Below are 19,389 nucleotides of genomic sequence, written 5' to 3' on the forward strand. Positions count from 1 at the left end.
ATTTGAAAGTGTGCCTACTCGAAGGTCACTTTAATTTTGGTTGCTGGAATTAATCCAAACACAGCATCTAATTGGTGTGTGTGTGTGTGTGTGTGTGCGTGTGTGTGTGTTGAGGGGGGAGGAAAGAAAAAAGACTAAATGTGTATGTAGTTGTCACCGAGAAACTTCTGCGTGATCTAACAATCTTAATTCATGCTAGATCTACCATGCTTGTTACAACCTCTCTTATATTGCTAACATCCCTTGCACTGGTACACATCTCTAGCATTTTATTTTATTTATTTTGAAGCATACATCACAAATACATCATGTACACAAAATTTTAACCCAAATAAAATAGAAATTTGTCTGCAGCTATTCAAAAAAACCAAAATGAGGGCACGTGTCCCTCGACATGAGATATATCAATTGCTAAAACTAGAGGCTAGGATAATATGAGATTCCAACTTAAGGAGCCTCAAAAAAGCACGAGAGTTGAAAAAAAAAGAAGAAGAAGAAGAAGAAAAAACACAAATATTGTGCTTGAGATGGGTTCATAAACTCCAAACCTGTGCACAACATCCCAACTCAAGGAACAAGATGAAAGTCAAACACAGTTGTGCAGTGGAAAAATGTTCTTGAGTAACAGATTTCTATAGACTATGTAGAAAAGAACGTGGATGGCTCTGAAAGAGCAAGGGGAAGGCCCAAGAGGACGTGGATGATGGTAGTATGAAAAAACTTGATGGCCTATGGTCCAACTGAAGGTATGGCCCTTGACAGAGTGTAATGGCAGAACAGGATTCATGTAGCCAACCCCAATAAATTGGGCTTAAGGCTTAGATGATGAATTTTTATTTTTATTTTATTGAAAGGAAACAGGGGATTTTATTCACAAGGCTTCGATATCGATGATGATGCAGAAGAGCATAAAACACTTAATTTCAATCATGAATTTTGCAGCGGGGTGCACAATTTCCAACTCAAAAGAACAAAAAGCAGTATACTGTTGACAAATAAGAAGTTACTAAAATTTTCGCAAAGGAGCTAAGTATCCATAATCGGTTTTTTTAACATAGCAAATGCATATTTTGTACAACGCAACATGTGCTAAACAACTAGCAACTATCTGTAAATCCAGGAAAGGGTTAGCCATTCCAGTAGAATGTGAATCATACACAGGCCAAATATAGAACAGTAAATATACATGTGCATAGCATGCATTATTTGACGTAGACCACAGCTCTGATTGGACAAGGCTACAATGATGATGATGATGGAACACCTAACTATTGAAATATGTTTGGACACACAGTCTATGTAATAATGTCACTTTTTTCAGCATAAGCAGTTATAAAGCCATTCCATATGTTACTTAACTGCTCATACAATACGGAAATTATACATGTATTGGTCAAACAAATACACTTGCCACTTCAACAACCAGGAGCGACATGAATATCTTAACAAGAACAGCATGGTTCAATATTATCCTCCAATCCCACCCAAAAAAAAAAAAAAAATGCAAGTCCTTTCATGGCAATGCCATTTGTGAGATTTGACCACCCATGTCTTGAAATAAATAGAGACTCATGTCAAATAAATAGGGGTTCAAACGACTACTTGCCAATTAGCTACTAGCAGTGACATGAAGAGTATCTTAAAACAGAGATCAACAAGGATGCCGCCTACAGAATTAGAGCTGGTAGATGGAGTAGAGATGTGCCTTTGGAGTTCTATGTGATCACGACATACCAAGGGGAGATTTCATAGGATAGACATAAGAAGAGCTTCTATGCAACAGAACAAGGAAAACATTTTCATGTGGAAAGTATAGCTAAAATGAGGATGCTGAGAAGGATGAGTGGCAAGACGAGGAAGGATAGAATTAGAAATGAATGCATTCAACGGAACTTATTAGTGACACCAACAAGTAATAAAGTGAGAGGAAGCAGACATAATTTTTCCCTTTATTATTATTATTTTTTTGGAAAGCGACGAATTCATTAAACCACAAAAAAAGGTCCACCAGCAGTGGATGACCCTCTCGCCACCCCCACCTAGATCAACATGCACAATACAGCCCAAAAACCAAAAAACGCAAAGCTGCCCAAAAGAAAATCATGGCTCCAAAAGCCATGCCCGATAAACAACTCAACCCCTCATAATTGATCACAATCCCCCTTTTAACGCTGCATACGACCATTCACACAACCGTGCAATGCAAGAAATAGATGATCTCCTGATTCCTCAGCACTTCTACACATCGAGCACATATTTGGGATTGCGATCTCTCTCTTCTTTAGATCATCGACGGATGAGGATTTTGTTTGCAGAAGCTGTCCAAATAAATGCCTGAACTCTACGAGGGAAGGGAACTTCCCCTGCATAGGCACACGAATGCACTTCTCTACCCATCTCCCACAGCATAGACATGACAAACTTAGATGAGAACTATCCCCTTGAAGATCACTACCACACCCTCTGTTCCTCACTTAAGGGGTCGATTTTCACTTCCATCCCCTTGAAGATCACTTCCACACCCTCTGACTTCATAAACCTTTTCCATATCATTTTTTTATGGTGTCTTCTCCATATCTGCCTTACAAAGAAGACCATCCTCCCTACTTCTTTTCAAATAAATAACTTCATTAGCAATAAGCACACCATCAAGAATTTCTCTATCCTTCACAAATGCTCCTTGGAAGGAAGATGCAATCAAACTAAGCACCTCCCTTAACCGGTTTGAGTGTGTCTTTGTTAAAAATCTGAAAAACTCCCCCCACCAAGGTAATGGGATGAAAGTCATTTATGGTTGCTACATCATCATTCTTCGGAATCAAGGTGATAAAGGTAGAATTAAGGCCCTTGCTAAGCATGACCCTACAATGGAACCTTCATAAATCCCATAACATCATGTTTTACTATTTCCCAACATACTCACAAGAACGCGATGGAACCCAGGGCTTTATCTCTGCCTGTCTCCAAGACAACTCTCCTCACTTCCTCGCCAAATTCCCTTTCCAGCCAATCCACATGACTTCTTGGAGTCATGTAAAGGTGAGCCCCTTGAGCCTTGGTCTCCTAATAGACTCATATGCATATAACTAGCTATAATATTCTGCAAGAGCATCTTTAATCTGATCAGGGACTTCTAGCAAGCCACTTGAGTGCTGATTTTATGTATGTGGTTCCATCTACTTCTCCCATTTGCTCATTTCTGGAAAAAAGGAAGTGATTTTATTGCCCTCATTTAACAACGAGGCCTAGATTTCATTCTCCACGTTGCCTCATCCCATCTCAAAATATCCATGTATTCCAATTTTAAAGACTCTCTTTCTATCTCCTTTGATTTGTCTAGCTAATCATTTTCTTCTTCCCTGTCGATGATGTCAATTTTACAGCAAAATCTCCTCTTTCAAAACTTCATCTGCTCCACTTTTTTAGCTTTGCCTTGATATGCTTCAATTTTTTCATCTAGATGGTTTGGCCATATGCAACTGAGACCACCAGTTTAGAAGTAAGTTGCAAGGTTTAAAGCATGATACGCACCAGCAGCATCCACGAACAATATGGCTATATCGGCATCAAACAGCCGATACAGGGTGATATGGAGCTATACAACCTCAACGGTGGTGAACGATACGATGTCGTTCAAAGGTTCTAAAAGGGCAAGGGGAAGGCCCAAGAGGATGTGGCTGAAGGTAGTAAGAAAATATTGGATGAGCTACAGTTTAATTGAGGATACAGTCCTTCATAGAGTGGAATGGCAGAACGGGATTCATTTAGCTGATCCCCATTAACTGGATAAGGTTTAGATGATCATGGTGATGATTAACACAAACAGCATATTTCTATATTCCAGAAAAAGAAAAAAAAAGTTTTCTAGCACAAAGACACCAGAGAAATTGTAGGCAGGTAAAATCAACTAATGATATGAAGTAGAGACTGCGACTGACCATATTCAACCGCACAGCATTTCGGTGGGATTCCAGTTTCCTTGCTGAATGTAATGTTTCAGCCAGCTGGAGAAAATAACTAAATTAAAAATTAAAAACAAGAAGGAAAAGAAGAAGAAGAAGAAGAAGAAGAAGGAAATCCTCTTTTTCCCAAAGGTCACAAAGGATTCTAACCCTCCCATTCATCAGGAGGGGTTTTCCTCCTATATAGTGGAGGAACTTTGTGGCCAAAATAGACTCGCAAGGACAATAATGGACAAGAACAGACCATGACATTCAAGTACCATCAAGTATCTGCCTACATGCCCGTTTACCAATATGAAAAGTTTCAGCTATTGACAAGAAGATGCACATTTATAAAGAGAACATACTACTATACCCAGGAACATAACCAATGGAGGCAAAGCAATCTCATGATGCATAACCACACACAAAATGCAGAGTGTCGGATCAAAAAAAGTATCAACAGCAAATATTGACATGCTGAGTCATGCAAAAGCAAAAACAATCACACAGATGTAATTAAATGTCTAAATTTAGACTAAACTAGTAAGAAGTCCACAAGAACAACATAGTAAACTACTTTCAACATCTTCAACAACCAGCCATCATAGACAAACCGCATCTTAAAGCCATCAACATCTTCAACAACCAGCCATCATAAACAAACCGCATCTTAAAGCCAGAGCAGAGAAGCAGCCACAAAAGTTTGGGAAACCATTCATCAAAACCAGATTACATGTCTGCATTCTCCACAACCATTTAAAGCATTTGCACCCAAGAGCTGTGTCATACACCTGAAGCACACACCCATCATAACTTAATCCATCATTTCATGCCTCGCAAACAAGGTGAAGTTGATGTGTCGACCATGCAGCATCAAACAGAAAAGGCAAAAGCAACACATGAACTTCACCCCAAATTTCAAAAGAACAACTAAGAGATGAAAAGGTAGGACAAAGCACATCGATTTTGATAATCTCAAAAACAATAATATAAAGGGACAGCAATCATATAAAGAAAAGCATTGCAACTAGAAGCACCATTCTACCCTAATAACATAAATCACATAAAATACAATAAGCATTACAACATGACACATCAAAGCCAACAATGTATATAATAGATTATCAAGAGAGAATCGCTACGCCAAAACCATTCATTCTCGACTTTAATTATAAGGCTTAAGATTTGAGCCGAATGACAATCAACCACCTAGGAAATCACCACCACCATCATCGTCATACCCTTGTCCTAATTTATTTATTTTATTTTATTTTTGAAAGTACCCTTGTCCTAATTATTTGGGATTTGCTTTACAAAAAAGGCTTTAATGTATGGCATAAATTCTTTAGTGTCTCACTTCCTAATCCCATCTTTCTTCTTCACTAATAATCTTGTAAGCATCTACAGCAATTAAGGTTTCTTTTTCTCTGTTCTTTTTTGTTTATAGGTAACCAGCGCTTGAACACAAGACCTCAATGTTGAAACACATAAGGTCTGCCATTGAGCAACTAATCCTGTGCAGCAATTAAGCTAGTCTTTAAACCAAAATATGATAACAGGTGAAGGATCTCAGATATTTCTTAGTATTACTGAAAGCACTAGCTTCAGGAGCAGCTTCTACAAACCCAAATATAGAAGCATTAAAACAGACATTGTTGTATTTTGGAAATACGAAGGACAGTTCATAGGATATCAAACCAAACAGGAGATCATGCCAAGAAAAGATTCTTCAAAACCGGTAATCTACAATGACAATATTATATCAATAGCTGTAAACACTGAAGAACAATAAATCAGAGCAGGACAACAAGAACAAAGAGAACTACATGGGCAAAACCATACAGATTTCGGTTGAAAAAATATTTTGGAAACAGGGTGGCTATCATAGAGCCAGAATAAAAGCAATATCCAGATCACGTTAATTATCTTTATTGGTGAAAAACAAAACATTGCTAAATTATGGGAGAAACAAATAGCCTAATGATCCACAATAAACAAATCTACAAAAAGAGCATATAATTCAAAACTACTATTGTTGTCACCTCCCACACGCAATTTCTTTTTTTTTTTTTTTCAAAAGCAACGGTTTATTAAATGGCAAAAGCAAAAGGACAAAGCAGCTCTGCTGAGATAGCAGAACAAGGATTACAAGCCTAAAAACAAAAGATCACAGCCCTTAAGGCTAGGAACATTAAGAACCCATTCAATAAGAAGATTTTTAGCCCGAGATCCCACTGTTTGAGACGAAGATTGCGTATTGTTAAAACACCGCTCGTTTCTTTCCGTCCAAACAGCCCACCAGATAGCGAGAATCGCCATTCTCCAAATTTTCGATTTCGACTTCCCCAATTTAAACCCATGCCAGTAAGCAAGGAAGAGGCGGTCTGAGGAGTGCACCCGCAAACTTCAAATCTGTTAAAAAAGTCCAGCAGAATGTGGGAGATAAACGTACAGTGGACCAGCAAATGATCAGTCGTTTCTTCATCATTCATGCAGCAAAGGCAGATGTTGGGAAGTTGCATTACTCTTTTCCGCAAGTTGGCAACCGTAAGAATGCGATTCCTAGCTGCTAGCCAGGCAAAGCAAATGTACTTGGGGGGACTCTGATATTTCCAAATAAAATGGTTCGCCAAGAGAGGAGGAGGTGTGGGAGGAGAGAGAAGAGAGTACAGTGATCTCCCTGAGAAAATGCTAGACCTATCCCCTTTCCACAAGACTTTATAAGGTTCATTCCGGGTCAGCGACACAAAAGAGAGGCAATTAAGAAGATCTGCATATTCCCCCACCTCCCAATCATTTAGGTTCCTGATGCAGCTTATTTCCCAAACTAATCGAGAGGCAGTCTGCGAATAAAAGCATTGGATCAGGCTATCTTTGATTGCAGCAACACGGTAGATATTTGGGAATCTATTTTTGAGAGCCGTTTCGCCAATCCACTGATCTTCCCAAAATCTGATAGCTGATCCGTTGCCAAGAAGATACCCGATGTTCTGCAAAACTGGCTTTTGAGCACGTAAAATTCCTTCCCAAATAGAAGAAGCTCTGTAACACGACGAGGCTTTAGTCCACCATCCCCCAGGAGACGACCCATATTTTCCTTTAATCAGTACGTTCCATAAGGCGTCCGCCTCTGTAGCCAACCTCCAAGTCCATTTCCCAAGGAGAGCACAGTTCATCACCTTCAGACTCTTGATGCTTGCTCCACCATCCTTGAAGTGGGAACACACATCTTTCCAGTCTAATAGATGAATTTTTTTCTGATTCTCTTTCCTGCACCAAAGGAAATCTCTTCTCAAATTGTCAATTTTGTCGAGAACATGAGAAGGGCATCAAACTCCTGATGCTTGCTCGACCATCCTTGAAGTGGGAACACACATCTTTCCAGTCTAAGAGATGATTTTTTTTTTTTGATTCTCTTTCCCGCACCAAAGGAAATCTCTTCTCAAATTGTCAATTTTGTCAAGAACATGAGAAGGGCATCGAAATAAAGACATAAAGTAGATAGGAACGTTGGACAGCGCCGCCTTGATAAGAGTGATCCTACCCCCAATAGACAGGTAACGACCCTTCCAAGAGGCGAGCATTTTCTGGAATTTCACCACTACTCTATCCCACATGGGTTTGTTTGCAAGCGGGAGACCGACGAAAATAGTTGGGAAGGAAGCAAGGAAGCACCCGAAGATGTTTGCGTAGGAGGAAAATTCCTCATCTGAACAGTTGACACCGTATATCTTGGATTTGGCCATGTTAATTCTGAGGCCCGACACCGCCTCAAAGCATCGTAAGGAAGTTTGCAAGGTCTGCCTCCACCGTGATCAAGGTGTCGTCCGCAAATTGGATATGTGAAATTGAGAAATTGACGCCCGGAATCGAAACTCCTTTGAACAAACCAGCTTGTTCACCTTTGATGAGCATCTGGGATAAGGCTTCACCAATCATAAGGAAGAGAAGCGGGAAGAGGGGGTCACCCTAACGCAGCCCTCTAGAACTAGAAAAGAAGCCCTTGGGAACGCCGTTTAGGAGAACCGAATAGTGTGCCAATTCTATGCAAGCTCTTATCCAACTTTTCCACTTGTCGCCGAATCCCATTCGATCCATCACGTAGTATATAAAATCCCAATCAAAGTGATCATATGCCATTTCAATATCCAATTTGAAAAATATATATTTATCCCCCGAACGGTGGCACGAATGGAGGATTTCATTGGCGATGAGGGCTCCGTCAATAATTTATCTTCCCTTAATAAAAGCATTCTCATACTTGGATATGAGTTTGTCCATGACTGCCGAAAGCCTGGAAGAAAGGATTTTCGCCAGAATCTTATAGGGGCTGCCGATGAGACTGATGGGCCTGAAATCGGTGAAGGCGAAAGCGCCGGGAACCTTAAGAAGGAGCGCAATAAAGGAAGCTCCTAATCCTTTGGATAACTTGCTCCTTGAGTAGAACTCATGAAGGAAATTCATAATGTCGCAACGAATCGTGCTCCAAAAAGTTTGAAAGAAACACATGGGGTATCCATCGAGACCTAGGGATTTATCTCCACCTAGCACGCTAATAGCCTTTAGAGTCTCTTCCTCAGAGAAAGGGATTTCCAATCAGCGGCCTGGAGGGAATGGAAAGGGGGTCTATTCCAACCCTCCGCGGTGTAAATAGATCTGAAGTGATCAACCGCACAAACAGCGATTTCATCTTTATCATCGATCTGTCTTCAACGGTGATGCTAAAGATGGCTTTGGCACGCGCTTTCATACTAGCGATGTTGTGAAAATACTTTGTATTCCTATCACCTTCTGCAATCCATTTCGCCCTCGCTTTTAGTTTCCAGGAGACTTCCTCTTGGAAAGCCCTGGATGATATATCCTGAATAATCTGGATGCGCTTAGAAAGGATGTGTATAGGAACTTCGGTGCCGTCAATATTAGAGTCTAAAAGTTGCAGTTCTGCCAGAAGAGCATCGGTTTCTTGATCTGTCTTGTGAAGTTCCTCTACCTTCCATGATTTGATTTTGTCCTTCAGAAGTCTAAGCCTGCAGAGCAAATTGTGACCAGCGAATCCGGACACTTGAAAGGACGACCACCACTCCTCGATTTTTTGTTTGAAACCGTCTATCTCAAGCCATGCAGAGTTAAATTTAAACGGTTTCGGGCCCTAATTGTCTTCATTCGATGACAAAAGAATCGGACAATGGTCGGAAGTCAATCTTGGGAGAGCAATCTGACAGACAGAGGGGAACACGTCGATCCATTCCGTAGAAAGGAGAAATCTGTCTAGCCTTAATTGAATCGGAGATCGACACCCATTAGTCTAGGTAAATTTGGCGCTAGAAAGAGGGAGATCGACCAGCTGCTGTTGTTGGATCCAGTCCGAAAAGGCGAGCATGGCCGGATTCATTCTCCTCCTCCGAGAGTGTTCCTCAGGGAACCAAATCACATTAAAGTCTCCTACGAAACAGCAGGGGCCTAGGAAAGATTGTCTAGAGGTTGTCAGCTCGTCCCAGAAGTTCTGCCTAGCAAAACCATCATCAGGACCGTAAACAACAATAATAAGACAACGGAATAGGGATGACTTATCTTGAAGTATGACTGAAGCTGAGAAAACACCCATAGCCGAGTGAATCAAATCCCATTGAGAAGATTTCCAAGCGATAAGGATGCCTCCAAAAGAGCCAACAGCATCCCGAGTGACAAATTTGGCATCATTGGAATGCCATAAAGTCGCCAGGAGACGATCGGAAAAGATGGGGACTTTAGTTTCCTGCAGACATAAGAAATCTAGGTTTTTACGCCTGATAGACTCCTTGATAAGGCTCCGCTTTTGCTTGGAGCCCACCCCTCGCACATTCCAGGTGAAGATTTTCATTGGGAAACCACTCTGCCCCGAGCACCCTTTCTTCCGCGTCTGGAGGTAGACGCAGGAGAAGTAATAGTCTGATGTTGAAGATTACATAGTTCCCTATTGGAGGAGGAGCGGTTCTGTTTTTTGATCGGAGTCTTGGCCAGAGGGAGGGGTCTTCCTCTGTCTTCTATGTACTGGAAGAGACCGAAGTAATCTTCTGGCCTGTCATCGAACGATAAGCCCAAAGATCGGACGACATGGCCGACAGCATCCCTAATCCACCTCTTGTACTGCATTTTATCAAAGATTTCTTCTCGACTTTTGCCCTCCGTGAAGAGCAATAAGTTATCAGCCTGTTGATGGGAGAGATTTGTTCTCATCTGGAGTGGTGCAGCGTCGATGACCTCAGTTGGATCCTCCTCTTGGAACAGAGTCAGGGGGCCCATGTCTGCCCAATCCTGTCTCCTGGATGCTGATGTGGAGGGAGAGGAAGGGCAGGACTATGCACCTTGAGATTCCGAAATCAAGCTCTCTGATAAATCTTCGTAGGCCTAGCTGTCTTCCATAGGTGTCGAATGGAAAAGGGAATGGTGAGGCGACGATGATTTGGATAGGATATGCGATGGAGTGGGGTTTCAAGGAACTGATCCAACTATTGTATGAGTGGGCCATTTGCTATGAGGGAGACGGATTCAGGTCGAGAACGGACCCGTATCCACTGACCCGATTTCATTAAGGGATGTGAGTCTCAGAGCCGCGGATTGAGAACCCACGTGTACAGGGGTAATGCTATCTACTGTAGCAGCAGCGGGTACGTGGCGTCTAAGCGTGGTTGACGAGGTGTCATTATGAGGTGTGCTCGAGAACTGGGATGGGGGCGCAATACATGGCTTACTTGCCGTCGTTGAATCGTCCAGGCGCAGGAGGGTCGGAGGAAGAGCGACACATGTCGTTAGAAGAAAGGGGCGCCGAAGCTTCTCGCCCACGACAGGAGAAACTTCAGGGACACGAAACGAGGGAGGTGTTGGGGAGTTGTCACGTGTCTCAGGGGAGGACGAATGATAATTAAGGCGATCTGAGTTAGCAGGCGATGAGAAAGCGCCCTATTCTGGTACTCCTCCGGTGCAAGGAAACGGTACTCCTCCTTCTCCAGTATGCTCCTAGAATTCCTCCGTGGAAGAACAACCGGGACCTCTGGCCATCCAAACATCGCCCCACCTGAGATGGTTGGATTGAGGATCTTCCTTTTGAACCAGTAGTATAACTATCCGGTTATCCGCCTTGACACGAATGTATTCAGGGAGGGGTGTACCTTTCTTCCTTCGGATTCTAGCCCTAATAACTCCAAGCTCGACCCCTAATTGCGTTTTTGAATCCATTTCCAAGATGAAACCCGAGGAAGAGGCCGCCGAAATAAGGAATTCGTCATACCAGAATTCCAACGAGACATCCCAAATGAGAACCCATATATTTTCTTTCCCAAAGATGGAGTATTCCTCCCACGGCATGATTTTAACAATCAGACCGGACATTTGAGAACTTCCCACCATGGAGAGAAGATCGGGCGTAAGACCAGGACAGATTTTGATCCAAAGGGCATTAGAGCCGATGGGTTTAAGATCAGAGTTCCCGTATTGAAACCCGGTGTTAGCTTTGATCCAATCCTTGACTAGGGGAATGGACGCTCCCTCCTTTGTAATGATGACTACAGGTTTAGCCAGTGCAACTCTATTTTTCTCGAACTGCACCTGATCTATGGTAAGGGAATCTACCGATGGGTCATCACCATCCACTCTCGGAGGCTGTTGGGATGATTGAAAGATGGGGTTCCTCTGATGGTGTGGCTGAAGAAGAGGGGTCCTTAGGGTTGCTACTGCCATAAACAACAGCTTCTTTGAATGAATGCCCTTGAACAGGACGAGAGAAATTACCGGCTTTGGTAGGAGTACAGACCAGTTGGGAGGGCTTCATATGAGAGACGGCCTTAGGATCCGAGCGTCGGCGAGTGGTGGGGTTTGGAAGAGTATCAGGGCCATATCTAGCTCGTTGCACTAACAGTTTCCTTCCATCGAAGTTGTCGCCATGGAGCATATCCACCGCTCTTGCTAGTTTAGTTTCACTACCCATACGAACTAACGCAAAGCCACGATATTCACCACTATCTCTATCTCTGGGCATAACCACGTCCATCACTGCACTCGCTCGCCCGAAAACTTTTTCCAAATTAATGGGATACCATCCATGCGGGTATCCTTTGACAAAGAGGGTGGGGAAATGGGCATATTTGCTGCGTCTGTTCTCTGGTGGGACCTGGTGTCGTCTTTTTGGGAGGACTTTAGTCCACTCTCCATCTTCGTGAATGATTGAAATGTGACAGTTACCCGTTGCAATGTCCTTGCCAAAGCCTCTGGAGGAGGTGGAAGTCATGGTCAAAAAACTGGATCGGAAAGGATCTTCTACTCGCACAACAGATCTGGCGAGGTCGACGGAGGTGGAGAGTTCATCCTATCTCTATGAATGAAACATTGTCATTGTTTATGAATGAAACATTGTAGTTTACGCTTTATCACCAAGAAGGCAGATGCAAACCCAGCAGTTGTCATTGTTTATATTCATAAATTTCTCTTCCCCACCCACCCAACAGCAGAAACCAATCTCTTTAATTAGCACAAAACAAGAAAAATCTAATTATTCCTCAAACCTGGGAGGCTGGGAATGGGATACAAGTGTGTGCGCGCACATACCAGCAGATACCAATCTCTTCCAAAAGCACAAACAAAGAAAAATCTGATTGTTCCTCAAACCTGGTAAACAGCAGATTACGTCCAAGAAAAAAAAAAAGGAAAAAAGGAAAAAAGAAAAAAAGAAAACCACCTCCAAGTTGCTAAAATTGTAATCGTATTGTAATCTGGGAACTAAACTAAAGAAAGAATAAAACAAAAGCAAAAACAGAAAACAACCTCCACGTTGCCAATTCTGTGAATGCATGAAATACTCTAGCTTTGCTTTTTTACCACAGAGCCATGTGTGAGTATTGAATAAATAAATAAATTTAAAAAAAAAACACACAAACATACTAGCAAACAAACAGATGGCTACAGAGCCAGATATCAGTCACTAAACAAATAGGCAAGAAGATAATACTGCTTTTCCTTCAACCGCTGTGCATGTAAGTAGATTACAGCCGTCAGATTCCCTCAGGGTGGTTACCAAGTATCCAACTAAAATCATATTTTAGATAAGAAAATTTTCACAGGTACGCCAGGAAAGTTAAAATTAAGTATGGTCCAATTGTGTGCAGGGGTTTTGAATCAAACACAGAAGTTATGCACCAAGCTTTTCTCCAAGATCCATAGCACATGAAGCAGGATTACAAAATTCAAGTTCACTGACGAGCATACACCTTTTGCCCTTAGAAGCAAACCTATAGTGCCTATCTTAGAAAACAAAACGAAACTCCAAATTCCACAAACATGGGTGCTAGCATCCCAAGCATGGGTGACATTCACTACCCAACATGGGTGCTAGCATCCCAAGAATAAAGTATGAGGTATTAGGCAGTTTATTCTGCACCTTAAAACATGGCTCACAATTCCAATGAATGATTATAAACCATCACCAGTGCACAAGATCCCATCAGAACTCTGCAGTTAAGCACTTGGGCAGAAGCAGTACTAGTAGCTGTAAACTCTTAGGAAATCCTCGTAAATTTATTTATTTTTAAAGGTGATACTTTATTAATCAAAAACAAAACAGAAAGAAAAGGAGAACATAAGAGAAAACAAAAACAAACAAACAAAGAAAACCTATAGAAACCCTAAGCTAAAATTACAACAATAACCCAGCCCCCAGCTGGGACCCCAAAACAGCTCCTTCATGGAGCCCAATCCCAAAACAATAAAACGACTCTGTTGAAAACCCCTATGCTCACAATGTTTTTATTGCAAAAACATCAATCATTCCTTTCTCCCCAAACTGATCACGATAATGCCAAAAGAGCAACTCTCCATCTTCTCCTGCCCAGCTTCCCACCATCCTCCGAATGCCAAGCAAGGAATAGGTCTAGGAAATCCTCACGTTGCACCCCTTTCCGTGGGACAAGGCTTTCATGATGATGCTTGTGTTAATAGAATTTTGTGAAAGATAAGTTTCTCAGGAGTCAGTTTCTTAGAGGGAAAGAAGGATAAGACCCTGCACTTAAGCACCAATGATGCAGACCACAAAGACACAACCTCCAGATGTACAATAACATATTTTTACATCTATAATCATGAAGTTGTCTCTCTTCGTCTCCTCCTGACATCATTTTTAACCATAGCAAAAAAGAAAACTAGACTGAATTCAACCATTAAGGCTACAGAACCTACTAGCTTCTAACATTAATGTCAGGAATAACTGCAAAAATCCTTAAAACCTAAAAATACTGAAAATTCAGTATAATTTTGTCACAAATCCTTCAAACAAATTTGAAAGCCCAAAACAGTGAAATATCAAAGAACTTGCAAAGATCACAGAAAGACAACAGAAGCACGCTAAATATCTAGGTATCCAAGTGCAAATTATCCTCCCTGGAAGGTGAAGCAGACCACAAAGACGCAGCCTCCAGATGTACAATAACATATTTTTACATCTATAATCATGAAGTTTGTCTCTCTTCGTCTCCTCCTGACATCTTTTTTTTTAAGAGATAACTGAAGATATATATTAAAAAAGAAAAGGATTACAAAAGGGAGGATCAACCCGCTGAGTTAGCGAGAAAGGGATCCTCCCGACATCATTTTTAACCATAGCCAAAAAAGAAAACTAGACTGAATTCAACCATTGAGGCTACAGAACCTACTAGCTTCTAACATTAATGTCAGGAATAACTGCAAAAATCCTTGAAACCTAAAAATACTGAAAATTCAGTATAATTTTGTCACAAATCCTTTAAACGAATTTGAAAGCCCAAAACAGTGAAATATCAAAGAACTTGCAAAGATCACAGAAAAACAACAGAAGCATGCTAAAGATCTAGGTATCCAAGTGCAAATTATCCTTCCTGGAAGGTGACTATATTAGGTTCATGCAGGATTTGAAAATCAAGGATTTCTTCTCCCAACATCTGTTCCATGCGATTTACTGATTCTTGACTTTCTTTTACCTCATACTTGTCTAGTACTTCCACAAAAAGCATTGAACTCTACTTTGAGGGCCTCTGTTACTTCATATTCTTTAGGAGACTCTTGCTTTAACACATATGCACTCTTTTATCACAGATTTTCCCCTAGTGCCTAAATCAAGATTTGCAACTGACCAAGACTTGAATGGGTGATGTTGGCCATCGGGATTCTAGGTCAAAATTTTCATGGTGGCTCAGGCCTGAATTTCAAGCCAGGTAATGGGATGTGTCCAAGCACAGTTAGTTTTTTCAATTGAGGCCAGACCTAACCTGAAGCAGCATCTTGTTACTTTTGAATCCATAACAGATCAGGTTTGGGATTTAATTCAGGCTTGAATAACAAGTTGATCGGGTTCAGGCCTGATCTTCAGGCCTGTGGTAGACAGGATGGGGCACAGGCCCAATTTACAAATAGGCAGGACATGGCCAGCATGAAGCAGGCCATTGCTGATCAATCTCCATTAAATCATGAATAAGTACCCATGCAGTGATGAAACAGAACAAGAACATAAAGCAAGAAACGATTGACCTAAAAAGAGAACAAGAATACCATAGCACATTTACGTAACCTAGTCAAGAGTCATGCAACGGCACTGAATTATCGAACGGTTCAAAAAGAGCAAATTTCAGAAGAGAACAGCATCTTAATACATATGATAGAAGAGAACAGAGCATCATATGGCCAGACAAAAAGCCATTGAACCACGACATGAGCAAAAGAAAACAGAATATATCCACTGACACACCAAATACAGAACATTTTTGCACATAAAATGAACACCATGGAATTTAGGGTACCCAAGGCAATATAGACACAGAAATGAGACATGATGCCCTTCACCAAGCTGAAACACCATACATGTCAACAAGTATCACTTAATGACCACCATGAAAACCACCATTAAAAGCAAACAGGCAGAACAAAAGCAGCAAAACGAACCTAATAAAAATTAACAAGCACAAGCCAAAACAAAACAGGGAAAAAAGAAAACAGCCCAAACTCACACATACACGCACAAAAATCATAAATACCCAATCACAAACCGAGAAAAGAGAACTAATGATCAATGAAAAAAATATAGAATGCATGAAAATTTCTAAGCAAGTACAACTGCAAGTCAGATTAAGATAAGCAACTGGATAGACAAGGCATGTGAAATTCAAAATTCACAAGAGGGTGACATGAAATAGCATAAGTTAGCAGTACATAACTCAAAGATAACAAAACAACATGGACCAAAGATATCAACGAAGTGAAGAACATAACGAAATGCATGCTAATATATAACAAATAATCCTAAGGGTGAATTGGATAAAACATTATATGTGTAGCACAACCAAAAAAATATTTAAACTAGCAGAAATCCTAAAAGAACAGCAAAAACTAACTAAATAACCAAGCTCCATAGCAAGATAGAAGGAAGGTAAAGGAAAAGAAGCATTACCTCAGTAGTATGGATGCACACCCTGGTACATCCCTCCAGTAGGAACCCTTGGGACTGGTGACGAACCCGCCTGCTGGTGATGCTGGCTCTGATATGCAGATGACGACAGCCCGTAATGCCCTCCTTCTGGGTAGCTCCCTGAGGGCATCCCAACAGAACTTGGAGGCAATCGATACATGGACGGCCCACCAGCTGACCCACCATACCCACCCATACCAGGTCCACCATACTGTGAAGACCCATAAGGACCACCACCCCCCAACCCACTACCATAACCACTGCCACCGCCACCCAATGATGATGGCACCTGATTCCCCACAGATGAAAGCCCCGGCCCGCCAAGGGATGGCTGCATCCCTGTGTTGAGATGGTGACTCAGCCCTGGGCCCTGGTGCCCAGCAGGAAAGCCACCCAGACCCCCAAATGAAGAAACCCCGCCGGGCACACCGGGCCCACCATACTGACTGGATAGAGAACCTGGCATGGATGACGGCGGCAGCAATCCAACTGCATTACCTGTAATATCGCCCGCACCTGCTGACGGGAGCTGCACTCCTTCAGTTGGGCCCCCAGGCTTTCCCTTCTTTCCTTCGATCGCCAGCTTGCACTGCAGCTGATGCCCATCTACGTTCTTGATTGAGTCAACTAGGGATGCCCTTGCTGCTTCAGCCGTCTTATAAACAAACAAGGCGAACCCTCTCGACTTCCCCGTCTGTTTATCAAACCCTAGTGGCCCCTCCTCGATCTCTCCATATGACGAGAAATGAGCCAGCAACCTGTCTGCAGGCATGTCAGCCGGCACGTTCCCGACAAAGATTTTCCGCATGGAGACATCGGGAGCAGGGGCGTTGGCGGTAGGGCCCGCAGCACCCGAAGCCGCAAGCTGGGTGACAGTCATCCGGCCGTCAATCTTCTTGCTGGGCTCTTTAAGGGCGAGGAGGGCGCCATCGATGTGTTTGAAGGTGACGAAGCCGTACCCCTTGCTCTTGCCGGTGGCCTTGTCGAGGATGACGATAGCCTCTTCGAGTTCGCCGTAGGAAGAGAAGAGGGTGCGGAGGCCTTCGGTGGTGGTGTCCCAGCCAAGGCCGCGGATGAACAGCTTGCGCTGGGCAGGGTCGCGGTCGGCTATGGATCGGACGGCATCGAGGACGTCGGGGTGGTGGGCCACGGCGTCTTGGAGGATGTCGAGGAGTTGGTCGGGGGAGAAGGGCGAAATGATCTTGCGGGCGTCTTCCGGAGTAATCTTCAATGCCTGTTCGATGCCGTTCTCGTCGGCCTTTCGCTTCTTGCTGGAAGCATCCATGGATGAGAGAGAGAGAGAGAGAGAGAGAGAGAGAGATGAAAAAACCTAACCCTGGAGAAAATCTAGCCCTAACCCTAATACCGACGAAAGCAGGGAGCGGAAGCGAGCCTTCTGCCGTGGGCTATTTGAAGGAGCGTTCTTGGCTGAATGTTGGGATTTTATGGGGCTCTTTTGGATGCTTGAAATTGGAATACAAAATCCAGATCACATGGTAAGGCCCGTTTGGATACCACCAGATGAGTTACTTCTTCTACTTAAATCAGTAGATAGGGCACGCTTGGATGCTTGATATTGGAATACACTGGATCCAAATCACATGATAAGGCCCCATTTGGATACCACCAAATAAATTACTTTTTCTACTTACAGCAGTTGATAAGTTATTTATTATAAATATGTCTGGTTTATAATTAGTTATAAGTATCTTTTTTACTTAAAAGTACTTAATCACTTTTGTTACTTTTTATAAGTTGCTAAGAGAGTCATCAAGAGAGATAAAAAAGAGGATCAGTTAATAAATATGATATTTACCTAACATACTTTGTCTTCTTAATAAGTAGAAACTAAGATAAGTTATTTATCTTAAGCAACCTACGATCCAAATGCCCCTAAATGTGATCGATGCCAATCCTCATCAGTGTTGGATGCCTCGTTTGAATCCAAGAATTGTGCTCCAGTGCTATAATTAAAATGCATGAAGTCAATTTTAATACCTCAAATTCACATAAAAAATATTGTAATAAGCCTAGTAAAATATATATTTTGATAAAATAAATAAATATGAGTATTAAGTGGGCTATAAAAGCAGGCTCACTTCAAAAATTTTGACCATGCTTAATATTTGCATCATCGGCCTTAGGAGAGGATTTCAATTCACATGATTTTCCTTAGAGAGGATTCCAATTCAAGTTACTTTGCTCCATTTTCATCTTACATTAATTCCAATCACTATTATTTACCATCAATGAAATGATCTTTTTATCCATGTGCATCCATTTACCATTAATTACAGCCATTTGCCATCAACCAGAGGACCTTAAAGGAGCCAAGGTCCTTGCAACACTTATTTTATGCGGCGCTATAGCTCTGTAGGGCCACCATGTTTTCTACGAACATCCATTCTGTCCACCTCGATACTAGGCTCGGGGTGGCAATGGGTAGTCAAGCTCAGCCTGAAGTTTGGACCAAATTGGACCAGCATTTCAAGGCTGGGAAGCCCAATGCAGCCTAGTCCAACATGCTCACTTAAGTTCAAAGTCACGCTTGAGATTGGTCATTTATAGCCCAGCTAGAAAAGCTTGAAGCACCGTGCATGGGAGAAAACTTTATCCCTTATTCTAGGGCATCCCTTGATTAAAAAATTTTCATATGAAAGAAGAGTTGAAGAGATGTAAGCTTTACATTTTTTACTTCTCTTGTTTGAATGAAAAGACAAAACTCCGTATTACCATCCTGCAATGTAGGCATTTAGTCACTCATGTAAATTTCTTCCCTCTTGTTTATTAATTCTATTTTAGCTTTAGCTTTTGTACGTGTCTCTCTTTCTTTCATTGTTTTACTTCACTTGCATCAATCGTGTATGGTTGTTTTTCCACTGTATATAGTCTATCAAAATTTAGGCCGAAACCTTAACAGTTTGATTCAAATTGTTTGTACTCCACATTTTAGTTACTGTGTATGAAGTATAAATCACTACTTAA

At 41.9% G+C, this 19,389-nt stretch overlaps 1 protein-coding gene across 3 annotated transcripts; it reads right to left on the minus strand.

The window, feature by feature from the left end:
* Positions 1-243: 243 nt before the first annotated feature.
* LOC131245362 (UBP1-associated protein 2C-like) lies at positions 244-17,901 on the minus strand. 3 transcript variants are annotated; one of them, XM_058244771.1, is made up of 2 exons: positions 16,387-17,901; positions 244-4,004 (listed from the first exon to the last, which is right to left on the minus strand). In XM_058244771.1, the coding sequence occupies exon 1, from the start codon at positions 17,687-17,689 to the stop codon at positions 16,388-16,390; it is 1,302 nt and encodes a 433-aa protein (XP_058100754.1). In that variant the 5' UTR covers positions 17,690-17,901; the 3' UTR covers positions 244-4,004; position 16,387. The 3 variants fall into 3 exon arrangements, with proteins under 3 accessions (XP_058100754.1, XP_058100752.1, XP_058100753.1); XM_058244769.1 differs by lacking the exon at positions 244-4,004 and adding an exon at positions 4,458-4,735 and having other exon boundaries at positions 16,387-17,899; XM_058244770.1 differs by lacking the exon at positions 244-4,004 and adding an exon at positions 12,562-12,584.
* Positions 17,902-19,389: the final 1,488 nt, after the last annotated feature.

This window comes from Magnolia sinica, chromosome 5, assembly GCF_029962835.1.
Source record: "Magnolia sinica isolate HGM2019 chromosome 5, MsV1, whole genome shotgun sequence".
NCBI lineage: Eukaryota > Viridiplantae > Streptophyta > Magnoliopsida > Magnoliales > Magnoliaceae > Magnolia > Magnolia sinica.

Excerpts from the sequence above, each read along its gene's own strand:
- LOC131245362 (XM_058244771.1), bottom strand. The coding sequence starts at position 17,689 with ATGGATGCTTCCAGCAAGAAGCGAAAGGCCGACGAGAACGGCATCGAA.